This window comes from Ornithorhynchus anatinus, chromosome 20 (genome assembly GCF_004115215.2).
Source record: "Ornithorhynchus anatinus isolate Pmale09 chromosome 20, mOrnAna1.pri.v4, whole genome shotgun sequence".
In the NCBI taxonomy this organism is placed as follows: Eukaryota; Metazoa; Chordata; class Mammalia; order Monotremata; family Ornithorhynchidae; genus Ornithorhynchus; species Ornithorhynchus anatinus.
In genome coordinates, this window is record NC_041747.1 from 1,477,293 (window position 1) to 1,492,340 (window position 15,048).

Genomic DNA, 15,048 nt, shown 5'->3' on the forward strand with positions numbered 1-15,048 from the left:
TTTAACATAATACCCTCTAATGGGGCAATGTCAGGTTTTGAAAGGGACCTCTGAGATTGTGAGAAAATAACCACTGTCTAAAGGATTTGTCTTTCACACCCTGATTTTTGAAACTAATTTATAGTAGTAGCCAAAGAGTAAAATGCTTGCTAAATCTTTGGCGTGGGAGATTCTGCCATCCGATTTTACTTATTGAAACGATGTACGCTTATCTACTAGGTTTATAAATGGTGTTGCCTTCAGTATTTCATGTTAAAAGGTACAAACTCAACCCAAGTGTCATGTGCCCGTCGTGCAGAGGAAAACCTTGTCAGCTTAGGTATGGATTCTGATCTGATCTTTCTATAGCTCGCCTATTAACAGTATTGCGTTTTTGGGTCAAAGGAAATATCCGGTCTGGGATCGGAGGGCCGAGGGCTATGACTTCTCTTTTTTTTTTTTTTCCTCTGAGGTCTTCCACCAGCAGTGCCTCTCGTTAATTTGTAAATTGGAGGCCCGCCCTTAAACAAGAAGGAACTGCACAGATGCTTTCTGCATATTATTTTTGTTAGAATTGTAAATGTGTGCCTGTGTGCAGTTTCTCTGAACTTCTGAAAGCTGCTAAGCAGATACTTGGATTTTGAACTGGATGTGAAAAATGTTCTAGTAACCCTCCTTTAATTTATTTTTGAAAGTATTACTCTAAGAGCCCCGGCTGCTATCCAAGAAGTCACTCTCTATTTTGTGGTCAGTAGTTATTTGGAAAGTGCATTTTTGTAGTTGGCAGCATAAATGACCTCAGCTTTGGTTCTCTGTAATGTTTTGAAGAGTTTAACACGAATTTGTTTTTTGGTTTTTTGTTTTTTCTTTTAAAAATTTGCAAACCTCATTCCTCACTGGACCACTCTAAGGCCGTGGACGCGTGTTTTATTTGGGCAATCCCCTCGTAACTTTCCAATGCACTGATCACTGTGCTTGAAAAAGACAAGACTCTTGAAGATTGTACTGTGAAAACTGCAAATCATTTTCATAGGCTATCGATCAAAACGAACAGTTTTTAGACTTTTGTATTTGCTCACTAAATCGAGAACAGGCGAGGCTGGCCCGTTTGATTCTGTCTTCGCCAAATAAGTTCAACTGAAACGCTAAACTAGCCGATCAGAAAAGGGTTTCTGTGGTTCTGCGTTTTAGAGTAAGCATGCAGAAAAACTGTTGTCTCAGAATATTTCCCCCCCCCCCCCAAAATGGCGGGAAGGAAAAGTTCTGAATTGAGATCTTGAATGTACTGAATTGGTCAAGGTGCACAACTGTGCCTTTGTAAATGTCTATTATTAATTATTTAAGGAGGTGACTTGAAGCAAATTACCTTTATTGGAATGGTGTAATGTAGCAGAACTTTAATAGAACTTAGTTATCACTTTGTGTGAACAAGTTTGAATTGTCATGTTACTGTGTAATTGACTTGCTTTAAAATGAATAATAAATTTAATGAAATAAAATACTGTCTTGTTTTTTATCTATTTACTATGTGCAAGGTTGGATAGGTAAATGAAATAGGAAATTAGGCCCATTTTGTGGGTTTCTACTTAGTAAATTGACTCTTCTTAAGTAATAGCTTACTGTGCTTACGTCGGTCCTTTCGGTAAATCGAGACCCGACACTAATAGTCACAGGATTAATTTTTTTTAAAGACCCGCTTCCGTGCATTAATTTTTTTAAAGTAGTAATATAATTTTATATGTAATAAGCCAAGCCCACAAGGACTGTATTTGTAATAAATAGATGTTTAGAACTATTTAACATGTTTGGGTAAGACTGATAAAATGGTAAGAATAAAAATAATCTCCTGTGTAATGACACTCTCTAAAAGTCTAGTTTGACTAGGTTCATTTTGCAGCAGCCATCTGGGGTAGGTTTTACCAGTTGAGCCGGATAAGGAGGGTCGGGGAGAAATTTTAGAGACGTAAGTTGGGAATTTAAGTGGGATTTGTGAAAATGATGTTCACTCTTAAAATTTCGTAAAGGCACTTGAATCTTGAAAGAGTAAGGCAAGCTTGTTTTTTTTTTTTTTCCCATTTTTGTTTTTCACCCCAGGGCCACAGCCATCTCTGGGCGTTGGTTTGGGAGCGTCATTCGGCTCTGGTATTGGCACTGGCTTGCAGTCAAGTGGCTTGGGGTCTTCGACCCTTGGAGGTACACTTTCATCTTTCTAACTTCTCATTTGTTCTCCATCTGAATTAAGAAGCCCATATGACACTGCTTTGAGAGAATTTTCTGTTGTTTCCAAAGCTAAAAATCCCCCCCCCCCCCGCCACCCTCCCCCACAAGATCTAGTCTAGATTGCTTAATAGCTGGTAGAAAAATACTGAAAAAACTATCAAATGCTTTTGGTTAGCCTAAAAAAAAAAAAGCCCCCTTTAAAGGAAAGCCTGTCCGAAACTGCGTATTCACTACAGGTACAGTTAGCCGGATATAGTGAGTTTAAAAATTAGCAGCTAGACTAAATGGAAACAAGACATTGAGAACTCATTTTGCTTTGCAATAAGGGCTGTCAATATTTTTCTATATTATTTTCTCCAAAAGCCAGCCATTCATAATATTTAACTGGAATAAAAGAATCTGCCAGAGATCAGTCTTAACTTACTAGAAGATTGATTTCCCCCCCTCCCAAAATGTAACTCGCTAGCCCAGCCTCTTGCTGTTAAATGGTGATTTTGAAGTTCACCAAGATTATTAGAAAGTGTTTGGGACCCCCTTTCTGGAGAACTTATGGTTTCCAATAGAAAGGGAACAGCCACACACTTCCTCGAACCGATGGGGGCACTGGGAAAGACCTTTGGTTTTCTTTCCATTTGTGAAAGTTATTTTGCTACATAATCTTCCCATGATGTCCCCACCCCTCCCATAAAAGATAATTCACTTTTGCTTTGGGAACTATTGAGGAAATTTTTTTTTTCCCAAAATGAAAAACTAGACTAACAGAACAAAATGCCTACCATTTGGGCTGGTTTTTTTTTTTTTTTAAAGTATTTGCAGATCAGGTTTCCCAAGGAATGACCTGTCATGGCCCAGTGAGTCTTCTTTTATTAAATGAAAAAGGACAGATACAAAGTGTTGTATCTGGGTGAACGAAATAGCCCTGTATGTTGAATAAAGTTCTTTTAGCAGGTAAAGTTCTGACAAAATGATGTCCCTATTGAATATAGTCAGGGATTTGAATTAATCAGAGAAAGGCAGATCACTTTCCACGTTGGCCAACTTCAAAGGGGACAGCATTTTGTTTAGAGACCTGGATTGAATGGTTTCCGGGGTATAGATTGCTAAGCCGTAACTTGAAGACAAGCGTGGACATTTTCCAGGGCTGTTTTGTTAACTTCTGACAGTTTGCCGAGCTTTTCCTGGGATCGGTGTTTTCTGAACCATTGTCCATCTATCTTTCTACTGCCCTCCCCCCAGGATTTGGAACTAGCTCTGGTTTTGGAAGCAGCACCTCAGGGGCCTCCTCATTTGGATTTGGAACAGCCACTAAGCCCTCAGGAAGCCTTAGCGCAGGTTTGTGGATGTCCATCCCCTAAGTATGTAACAGCATGCAAATTTATCTTTGCTTTTTAGTCAGAAAGTCTGCGTTACCCTGTCTCTCCCCTTAGACCGAGTGGTCCAAGTGGCTTTAAACAGATCTCTCAGTTTAAATCCATAACTATTCTGTTAGTTTCCTAAATGCTTAGACCAGTTCTTTGCACCGAGTAGACATTCAGTAAATACTGTTGTTACCATATCTATGAGCCGTGTTAATTGCACTTGAATACTTTTAGCCTTTTTCACACGCAAGCAAACTTAAGTTCTCCTTTCCAAAAGTTAAAAGCATTCCTAGGTAAGTGGTCGTGACAGTTTTCACCTGATTTGAGAAGACATTGCTTATTCCTCCCCTGCTATCTTATTTAAACTGCTGTCTACATTTCTGTTGCCATTTAATTGGGTCAGCAAACCGTTCGTGCCTGTGCCCACCCATCCATAATACGGTTCCCCCTCCCCGCCCGGTGCTTGGCAAGGGGGCCGGGATGAGGTGGGAGAAGCGGAGGGCCACTGCTCGTCCTTTGAGTTTCCAAATTCCTTCTCACCTAGCTCGCTTGAGATGTTTCCCAGCTCCTCCCCTAGCTGCCCCTTTCTCAGAGCCCAGAGTTTGCCCGCTGGAGTCGCACTGTGTTCCGCCCGGCTTGCTTTTCCAGGCATAACTAGTCCGATACCTTTGGGGAGACTGTGAAGATCAGCGGTGATGCTTAGGGTCCCTCTTGAGTTGCCTGAATTGGGTCTTAAACCCCCACGGGGCCACCGTTGAGGCTGCCCGGCTTGGAAGGCTCCTTGGGCAAGTCCCAGACAGCCTCGCCGGCAGGGCCGGAGTCCAGTGAGCCCCACTGGAGAGAGTAGATTACGTTCACAACTTAGCCCCAGTTGGTTTTGTTTTAGGGTACTTGTAAAGCATAAACGAACCTAACAGTTAACACTGTTGTAAGCACTGGGGTAGACGTGGAGCTCACAGTATCAAGTAGGAGGGAGAGCAGGTATACAATTCCCATTTTACAGTTGAGGAAACTGAGGCACAGAGAAGTGAAGTGACTTGCCCAAGGTCACAGAGCAAGCAATTGACAGAGCCAGGGTCAGAACCCAGGTCCTCTGACTCTCAGGCCCGTGATCTTCCTGCTTTTCTTTTTTTTTTTTTTTAACTGGACTCTAGCTGTCCGCTCACTCTGGTAGCTTTAATCAGGAGCATTACCAAATAGTTCCAACAAATGTTTTTGAGCTCCCCCCACCCACACACAGAGATGTTTAGCATTTTACAGAGTTGTGGGAACTTACTAGTGATGCGTGCTTCTTACTCTCCCCTGCCTTCTTTCTAATCCTTTCCGTGAAGAGAATAAGAGTAGATTCTCCAAGACCCTATCCCCTCCCAGCACTCTCTTTAAAAGAATTCGTATAGAAGCCCTTTTTCCCTGCTTATCCAGAGATAAGCAGAGAAAAAGAAAAACCTCACCGGAAACAAACCAACCAGGATGCTAATCAAAAAGTGTAATATTTCAGCTTTCACTTTAAGGGGGGATGTTTTATGGGTGTGGGGAGAAAATTTTGGTATCACTGACTTTTGCGGGGTTAAAAATCACTTCTGGGCAATTTATACAAGCCGATTCAGTCTATTCGGATCGAAGCGTCTGAGAAAGGTGGTGGTGTTTCTTTCATATATAACCCAAAAGGGAACTACAGATAGGAAAAGGATACTGCACCACCGTCACCCCTTAAACTGTAGATGGTGCTTCTGATCACGGCAGTCACCCAGGGATCTGGAGGAAGGGGGTGCCCAGCCCACCCTGGTCCCACTGCTGCATGCAGAGTTGATGCGGTCTGGGCGAGGCCGGGGACAGGTGGACCCGAGGCCCCTCCCCCTCCACGTTGGTGCTCTGGAGAGTCCGGGGAGATGGCTCGCCGCTGCGGGCTTCGGGTCGTACGAGAGCGTGTGGCATAAGTCCCTCGTTTCAGCCCAGGTTTCTCGCTCAGGCATGCACGAGTCCCAGCTCTCGCCTATCCTGGGGCCCAAGAGAACCGCTCCTCAGCTGTGGTCTTCCCACCCAGCCCCAGCGGTCGCCCGGGGGCCTAGAGTTATCGCTTCCCTTGAGCCCCTGGGTTACTCTTCCAGACCCCACCGTGCTTATTCGTGAGACTGAATTTGTTGTGACCGAATTTCTGACCTCATGTTTTCTTTTCCCACTTGTAAGGCTTTGGCAGTTCAAGTACGTCCGGGTTTAACTTCAGCAATCCGGGCATCACCGCATCCGCGGGGTTGACTTTCGGGGTGTCCAATCCTGCCTCGGCGGGCTTGGGGACGGGAGGACAGCTCCTTCAGCTCAAAAAGCCCCCGGCGGGAAACAAGCGAGGAAAAAGATAGACTGCGGGGTGGGTGGCCGGGTGGGAGGAGCCGAGCCCTCCCCGCTGGCCCCATAGATCTATTTTTCTAGAACGGATGCGGTCGTCACGTTGCGCCCCCGAAGATTTATAAAGTTTTGATATATCTCCCCGATTCTGAATTTGACATGTATCCTTGGTTGTCGCGACACAGACGACTGCCTCTCTTGTGAATATGAACCCACCGAATTGTATCTCTATTTTGGTTCCTAGTTTTAGAAATGCTGTTCTCCTGATGACGTTCCTTTATTTAACCTAATGGTAGAAGCAGAACGTTTCTGTTGTAAACCACACGGTGTCGATAGATGCATATTTGTTTCTTGTACAGATAGAAAATATATTCTAGTTCAGATACTAGAGTCCATGCTTCCTGTCCCCTGCTATGGCCTTTGGAAATTACTGCAGGACATCTTGTGAATAAGTATGTAAATATATACAGTCGAATGCACATTTGTGTGTACCTATAGAATTTATATATTTACAGACGTACAGACCTTGCCTCAAAGTCTCCCCTCAAGGTCCCTTCCTCGGGAGATTCTCCGTCTCCCCATCTTGGGCTTCGACGCCCCCAAGAAGACGAATCCACAGTCGTCAGACTTGGGCCGTCGGGCGCGGGCAGCCCTCCGTCGTCGTTTTTTTTTAAGGCCAGCCGCAGTGATATTGGCCGTCTGGCGTTGGAGCCGATGGGCTAGCGTGGCATTTCCCCACCCCGCCTCGACCCCTCCGTTTCCCCCAGCAGCCACTCCAAAGATCGGAGCCCCTTCACCTGATCCGGTGGGACGTTTCGACCGAGACCTTGAACGGTCGCCGTTGCCGAACCGGCCCTCTCCCGGGGCCCGGTGGCGGTGTGTGGCTTTTCAGAAACTGGCCTTGAGGAGCACATTCAGGGTTCTGGACCGTCGGCGTGGAGCCAGCAGGGCCCGAAGCCAAAGTTCTCACTTCTATGCACGGGCAGGGCGACGGGCAGTGGTGCTCCAGTGGACGCATTTCTGATCATTCCAATGCAGCGTTGGATCAGAGAGGACTACTAACCTGGACACCAAACCGGGAAAACGATCGATTCCTTTTTTTTTTTTCAGGGTAAAATATTCCTGCTGACAGCTCTAAAGTACCCACCCGCTGTCTCTCCAGCACAGGGAATGCCACGAAATAATGTTTGTGTGTCAGGTTGCATCGCACACCCCTCTGTCCGGTGTTGGCTGAAATAGCAGGAAGGGAAAAAAAAAACTCACAAGGAGTTAACTGCCTTAGCTGCGATGAAATAAAAAAAATTTCAGTTGGCCTCTTTACCTTTGCAAGTTCAAGCATCTTAGGGAGGGTGTGAATGAAGTTTCATTGAGAATAGTGTAACTTTTATATAGAAGGTTTTGTACATATTGTGCATCAAGTGAATATTGAATTTACAGAAGCATATTCACCAAGGCACCTTTTTTTCTAAAACAGGTACTGCATATATACATATATATATTTTTTCTAGTCTGTTGCTTTTGACTGTAAGAGTGTTGTCGAGTACCATTTTGTATGTTTTGGAATCAGTCTGCATTCGATCGGCCTTTGTTGAATTAGAGTTTCTGTTCTCGATGCATTTTAAATAAGGGAAATCTTTGTTTTGGAGCACAGACCTTGTTTTTCATTTTTGTACTCTTGTGTATTCACTGCATCTGGGTTGTGTATGTCGGGGGAAGACAGAAAAAGGTGTGATTTTTGATTTTCATATCCTGTCAGAACCGTGTTGGGTTTGAATCAGAATTTTAAACCATTGCTTTGGGCTGCCGTAAAAGTCAGATATTTGTATTTTACAGCTTTTTAAGTTAAATTCGAATAGCGGAACCATTGGACTCCTTGTAAAAAAAAAAAAAAAAAAAAATTTGTGGAAAATTTTTAAGAACGTATTGTCCTTGTCCACTCTGTCTGCAATCTTCCATTGTGTAAACAATAAAACTCACTGAATCAATGCTATGAAGAACTGTCCCTATCTTCTCTATGTTGGTGGGATATTGATGTTTCATTATTAATTGGGCCTGACTCCTAACCCTTTTCGGTGAAGACGACGTACTGTATCCATTTCATTTTCTGAATCGGTGGATTTAGTGGTGCCGAACTCTAACGTCTGGGTCCTTGATCTCAATTTTGAAACTTTTTTTCTACTTCGGCTGCCTCATCCAAAAAGAGTAATTTGCCATGTATTGTTTTTACCTAGCCGTTAACTCTGCAGGGAGAGTCCTAACCTCCTGGTGGGGAAGAAGGAGGGTGGAAGGGTTGGGGGTGTAGCTACTGAGCTGGTCTCCCAGCAGCCTGGCTCATGTCAGCCCTCTGCCCAGACCTGAGCGTTTCCCATGAGGGCTGGTAAGGCCCCAGATGGCAACTTTTTGGCCCGTCGGGCCTTGGAAGACTGTCCTGATCCGGTCTTAATCCGCACGTCTCTGTAAAATCCCTGAACTCAAAAGGAAAAGCTGGCACCTCTGGCCCTGCAAGTTCACCCTTTCAGACCCTGGGCTTTTCTTCCTCTCCACCAGACAACTCAAAAAGTTGCCTTTGAGGCCCTTTACCATCTGACCCCATAGTACATTCTGGGGCTCTTCACCCGCTACTCCTCAGCTGGGATTCTTTTCCGTTTCCCGAGCTCCTCGTCTAATGATACTTCACTTTCAGTTCTCCCGCCTCCCTCCCCTGGCTCTCGCGGTTCCTCGGTCTGGAACTCTCCTCCCTCCCCATCCACCAGAGCACAGCTCTCCCCACCTTCAAAAAACCATCGAAAATTCCCATTTCCTCCAGGAAGCCTTCCCCAAATCATTCACCACACCTTAATGCCCAAACAGTCCTCCCTAATACCGTATTTTATTCCTTTCCTGGCACTTAGACACATACGCTTGTTTGCACATCAATTACGTACTCTGCTATTTCGCTCTGGTGGCTGATTTTCTAGGTCATATCCTCCTCTGTTTTCCCTATAAGAGTCAAAGATCCTTGAGGAAAATTTGCACGTTTTGCTCACGTGTTAATCTCCCAAGCGCTTACAACAGTGCTTCACACTCAGGTCGTAAGTAAATAGGGTCAGTTGAATCAGGGATACAACTTGCCTTCAAATGCCCTTCGAGTTTCTTCCCCAAATTCTTCTTCTGCAATTGGTTATGGTCTAGTAGGTGTTACCAGGTGGGTGATGGTCATCCCATGCAAAAGAAGATTTCCCTTTAGGTGGTGTCAATCAGTCAACGGTATTTATTGAGCATGTACTATTCATTAAATCGTATGTATTGAGCGCTTACTACGTGCACAACACTGTACTAGGCGCTTGGGAGACTACAGCACGACAGAATTACCAGATACGTTCCCTGCCCATACCAGGCTCATAGTCTGGAGGAGTGAACAGTTCTCCTGCTCTGGGTTTGTGTGTGAGTGTTGTCTGGGGGGTCCGGCGGGCTTCGATCTTACCTTCACGACGTCACACCTTCCGCTAATGTTCTCAGCAACTGGGGGCTTGGAAAGAGTGTCTCAGGTTGCTTAAGTCCCCGCAACAGCATCATCAGCATTAAGTCATCAGCAGCAGCTGCGGAGAGGCGGCTTCAGTCCGGCCGCCGGACCGGCCGCCCCATCTCCGGCTGGTGCTCGAGCTTCCTGGGCGGAGGCCTGGAGGGGAAGGAGAGAGAAAGGAGAAATGGGTGGCCGTGTCTGATTTCATCTGAAGACCGAGGGTCCCGACACGCAGGTAAGGGGGCTGGAGCTTGAAGGAGGACGCGTGCGTGAATACGCAGGCCTCCCTCGGAGCTTGGGTCTTGACGACGCGACCGCTGGTCTTTATGGATTGACGGTAGAGGCGGCGAGAAGGACAGGGCTTCCTCCCTGGCCCCTGATCCCCTTGGGCCTGAATAGAGGCCTCCCGTCGACCGCCCGGAACCCAGAACTCCTGTCAAGAGGAAGCTGGTGTTTTTAAAGTCAAAAATGCCCGTTGTAAACGGTGTCAACTCCGAAACGTTCTCAGTGCCGTCCTTGGTAAATCGAAGCGACGGGGGTTTAGGTCTGCCTGTGTCGGTCTATTAAATTGAACTCTCAACAGAATCGTTTATCTCTTGCTGCAAAACTTTTCAGTGAAATGTTTGAAGTTTTTATAATGAAAAAACTCAAGCTGCCCGGCTTGGAAAGTCCCCAGTCATTCCTCTGTGGTCAGGCAGGAACCCTTCCGGGGGTGGGCGGAGGGGAGGGCTGCCTTTGGAATTTTATTCCCAAGGGGCCATTCTGCCCTTGCCCTGACCCTTTCGAGCCATCTTTCCCCTAGGATGGATCATGGCTCAATAATTGTAGTAGTTAAGCACTCACCGGTCATTCATTTAATCGTATTTATTGAGCGCTTATTGTGTGCAGAGCACTGTACTAAGCACTTGGAATCTGTTGCCGAATTGTACAGTCTGTTACCGAACTGTACATTCCAAGTGCTTAGTACAGTGCTCTGCACATAGTAAGTGCTCAATAAATACTACTGAATGAACAGTATAGCAACAGATAGAGACAATCCCCGCCCAACAATGGGCTCAGAGTCTAAAACGGGGAGACAGACAGCAAAACAAGTAGACAAGCATTAGTGTCAAACCCTCTGCTAAGTGGTAGATATAAAATAATCAACTCAGACACAGTCTCAGAGGGAAGGAAAACAGGGATTTTACCCCCATTTTACAGGGGACAAAACTGAGGCTCAGAGAGGTTAAGGGGCTTGTGGCACAGTAACCCAGCAAGCGCGGGGAGGAGCAGCGATTAGAACCCAGGTTTCCCGATTCCTGATCTTTTTTTAAAACGATATTTATAAGCACCTATCTGCCAGGCAGTGTCCGGAGCTCTGGAGGAGGTACAAAAAGAGAAGCGGCGTGGCTAGAGAAGCAGCGTGGCTCAGTGGAAAGAGCATGGGCTTTGGAGTCAGAGGTCATGAGTTCGAATCCCAGCTCTGCCACTGTCAGCTGTGTGACTGTGGGCAAGTCACTTAACTTCTCTGGGCCTCAGTTACCTCATCTGTAAAATGGGGATGAAGACTGTGAGCCCCACGTGGGACAACCTGATTCCCGTGTCTACCCCAGCGCTTAGAACAGTGCTCTGCACATAGTAAGCGCTTAACAAATACCAACATTATTAAAAAGACTGAGGGCCCACGTGAAGACCGTGAGCCCCATGTAGGACGGAGACCTTGCCCAACCTGATTAGCCTGTATCGACCCCAGTGCTTAGAACAGTGCTTGACAAAGAGTAAATGCTTAACAGATACCATCATTATTATTATAATCAGGGCGGACACAATCCCCGACCGACATAGGGCTCACAATCTTAATCAGCGCGGCCTAGTGGAAAGAGCCCAGGCTTGGGAGTCAGGGGTCATGGGTTCTAATCCCAGCTCTGCCACTGTCTGCTGTGTGACCCTGGGCAAGTCCTATAACTTCTCTGTGCCTCAGTTACCTCATCTGTAAAAAGGGGATCGAGACTGTGAGCCCCACATGGGACAACCTGATTACCTTGTATCTTCCCCAGCGCTTAGAACAAACAGTGCTTGGCACATAGTAAGCGCTTAAAAAATACCATCATCACTATTATTATCATGAATCCTCATTTAGAGATGAGGTACCTGAGCACAGAGAATTTAAGTGACTCGCCCAAGGTCATTCAGTAGACAAGTGGCGAAGCCAGGAATTAGAACTCAGGACCTCCCTTAACCACCGGACCACACTGCCTCCCCTTTGAAGCTGTAGTTCGGAAGACCCCCGGTTTCCTCACACCACGATGGAAAGGGAGAAGGTCCTGCGGCCCTGGGAGTCCCAGGCGGCGGGGAGGGAGAAGCAGGAAGGGACTTGGAAGGATAAAAACGGACTGTACCGACTGAAAAGGTGTCAGAGACTCGGACTGCCTACGCGATCAGTGGCTTGCGCGGCGCCACTCGCGCTCTCCGGGCCCTGCTCATCTAGCTCCAGTGCTTAGAACAGTGCTTGGCACATAGTGAGCTCTTCACAGATACCATTATTAATTTATTATTAATTATTAGTTCCCTCCGGGGCTCCCTGTAAAACCGTTATTGGGCACTAGGGAGCGGGAGAGGCCTATTTGCTGGGGACTGGCCTTAGTGGCTACTAGTTTCCCTAGATTACCCTTAAAACGCCTTAAACCTGCTCTCCGCATTTCATTTGAACTTTTTAAAGGGTGTGGCCTCACTTTTTCCTCTCACCATGTTATTTTAGACACACTAAGAGAGTAATCCGTTTTGCCTAGCCCTCTTAATAATAATTATGGTATTGCTTAAAAGCTTACTATGTGCCAAGCACTGTTCTAAGTGCAGGGGTAGATCCAAGGTAATCAGGTTGTCCCACGTGGGACTCAGCCTTAATCCCCATTTGACAGATGAGGGAATTGAGGCAAAGAGAAAGTGGCTTGCCCAATGTCACAGCAGACAAGTGGCGGAGCGGGGATTAGAATTTACGTCCTCTAACTCCCAAGCCCGGGCTCTTTCCACTAAGCCACGCTGCTGCTGTTCCAAATCTCCCTTTGCACCGTAAACAGGAGCCGTAGAAGGGCTTGGCTCTGCAGGGCAATGTGTTTTTTGTTTTCCATGGTGTTTAAGCACTTACTGCGAGCCAAGCACTGTTCTAAGCACTGGAACAGATACAAGACAGTCAGGTCGGATAGAGTCTGTGTCCCATGTGGGACTCGTAGTCTTAATCCCCATTTTACAGATGAGGTAACTGAAGCCCAGAGAAGTTATGAGACTTGCCCAAGGTCACACAGCAGACGTGTCAGAGCCAGGATTAGAACCCAGGTCCTTCTGACTCCAAGCCCCGAGCTCTATCCACTAGGCCGTGCTGCTTCCAGGCAGTCAACAAACCTTATTGACCGCGCTGCTCCTGTGGGCTGAGCCCCACGCTAATCGCTGGGGAGAGTACATTAGAATTAGCGGAAAAGATTCCCCTTATCAGGGGGTTGACGGTTGAGTGGGAGAGACACACAATAAAACCCTGGCAAGATAATAATAATGACGGTATCTGTTAAGCGATTACTATGTGCCAAGCACTTTTCTAAGCGTTGGGGTATATACAAGATAATCAGGTTGCCCCATGTGGGGCTCACGGTTTTAATCTTCATTTTACAGATGAGGGAACTGAGGCCCGGAGTAGTTAAGTGACTTGCCCAAGGTCACACAACAGACAGGTGGCAGAGCCGGGATTAGAACCCATGACCTCAGACGCCCAAGCCCGGGCTCCTTCCACTGAGCCACGCTGCTTCCCTGCATGAGTTAGTACTTAAATTTTGGAGTGTGCAAGTGCTGAGAGGTCGTGCGTGCCAAGTGATTAGGTAGCGTGCAAGTGCTGAGGAGGCAGTTTGGGGATATAAAGTATAGTGGCTAGAAATTATTTGGGGAAACCCTCTTGGAGGAGGTACGGTTTCTATAGTGCGTTGAAGGGGGAGAGCTAGGAAGTGGAAGGGAAGACGAGCAAAAGGCCACCGGTGGGAGAGACGAGAACGAGGCACAGAGAGTAGGTTAGCTTGAGAGGGAGCTGGAGTATGGTGGGAGAGATGAGTGGATGAACAGGAGGGAGAGAGCTGATTATCTTAAAGCCAGTGGTAAGGAGTTTCCGCTTGATGCAGAGAGGAAAGGGCAGCCACCGGAGACTTGATACGCGGGCAGAGAAGTTTTAAAAACTGATCCGGAAGCGGCACGGAAAATGAGCTGGAGAGGGGAGAGGCAAAAAAGCAGGAAGGTCGGCAAAGACACCGATGCAGGGATATCATAAGGGCCTGGGTCAGTGTGTGGACGTTCAGAAGGAGACGAGGGGGCAGGACCTGAAAAATCAAGAGGATCTGGGGGTTGAAAGAGAGGGAGGGTAATATCTGAGCTTAATTGGAGCCGGGCGTTGTCGGGGATGAACCTCTGAAATGGGGGGTTCACCGCTCCGGCCTTTATATACTTGGCATTTTAGTGGCAAAAGTAAAAGTAAAATTTGATTTGAGACGGGTGAACCTGGGAAACGCCAAAACACCCGCCACTCCTCGGGCACCGAACCAGACAAGCCCGCTCGAGCTGGCTGACCGCCGCGGCTGCACTGGGCCCACCTTCCTCCTCCTCCACAGGCCAACAACTCCCACAGGACCCTGCTAGGGCCTGTGGTCCTCAAACCAGCCCGCCGACAGCATTTGGGAAGAAATGTAAAATCGGGGCCCGGTACAGAGCCCTCAACTCTTGTTTAGTTCTCTCCCGGGGAAGTGACTGTATTTGTTCCAAAACCAAATTCAATTCTGTTTCCTTCCTTGTGGGTGAAAAATGCTATTTCTTTACGGGTATCTTTCTGTCTCTCTCTCCCGGCCTTAGGTCCCCAGTTGCTGCTCCTTACAAAGCCCAGTGTTATAGAAAGTGATGAAGTTGGAAGGAAATACCAATTCTGAGCAGCAACTCAAGTCTGTGTGTTTGCCCTCTTTGCAAAGAGCTTGGGATTTCTTCTGCCTGGATGGATTCTACCTAGCATTTCAAGAAGGTGCTCATTGTGCTGGCGGAAGCCATTTCCATTAGTCCAACTGTAATTTAAGAATCGGGTCCTCGTCGGTGAGTCAACTGACCTAAAGTTCCTTTTGATGTATTTCTGCTTCGTTACTAATAACACCTTAGGTAGGGCAAGCTCTTTTGTTTCCACAGAATTTTTTTTAACAGTCTTTACCTTATTTCGTCTCATTTTGTCCTCAAAATATCCTCCCGAGGCAGGCATCATCCCACAGAGACGGATACGGAGGCCTAGAGAGGTTAAACGGCGGCTCTCCCCAAGTCACATGACAGACCAGTGGCCGAGCTGGGACCGGAACCCAGGCTTCCTGATTCCCAGCCCCAAACTCCTTCCACTAGACCACACTCATTCGAAGATCTTTCAGAGTGTTAGAGAGAAACGAACGCTCTGTAGTTCTTGGATGTCTCAAATGAGGTCTTTGGTGGAGGCAAGAGATTGGACTGGGTGACCCCATAAAGTTTTAAATGGAGAATTTGCTTCATCTGGGAAAGAGATTTGCAGGAGGGAACAGGAGACCACAAAATCTGCCATACTGGGATAGCACCGATAGATCTGGAGCATCCACTGGTGTTCAATGCAGCACTTGGGAGACTGACAAG

General features: G+C 46.8%; 1 protein-coding gene across 6 annotated transcripts in view; it reads left to right on the forward strand.

The window, feature by feature from the left end:
• NUP58 (nucleoporin 58) overlaps window positions 1–14,569 on the forward strand; it is a 36,030-nt gene extending 21,461 nt beyond the window's left edge. For 2 of the 6 annotated variants that reach the window (XM_039915021.1, XM_039915022.1), the window contains exons 14-16: window positions 2,074–2,172; window positions 3,436–3,531; window positions 6,416–7,894. In XM_039915021.1, the coding sequence (XP_039770955.1) occupies window positions 2,074–2,172; window positions 3,436–3,531; window positions 6,416–6,924 (704 nt within the window). In that variant the 3' untranslated portion in view covers window positions 6,925–7,894. Of the gene's footprint in view, window positions 1–2,073; window positions 2,173–3,435; window positions 3,532–5,744; window positions 6,047–6,415; window positions 7,895–14,262 lie in introns of those variants that run through there. The other 4 variants (XM_029048588.2, XM_001516685.4, XM_039915023.1 and 1 more) reach the window with 3 other exon arrangements.
• The last annotated feature ends 479 nt before the right edge of the window (window positions 14,570–15,048 follow it).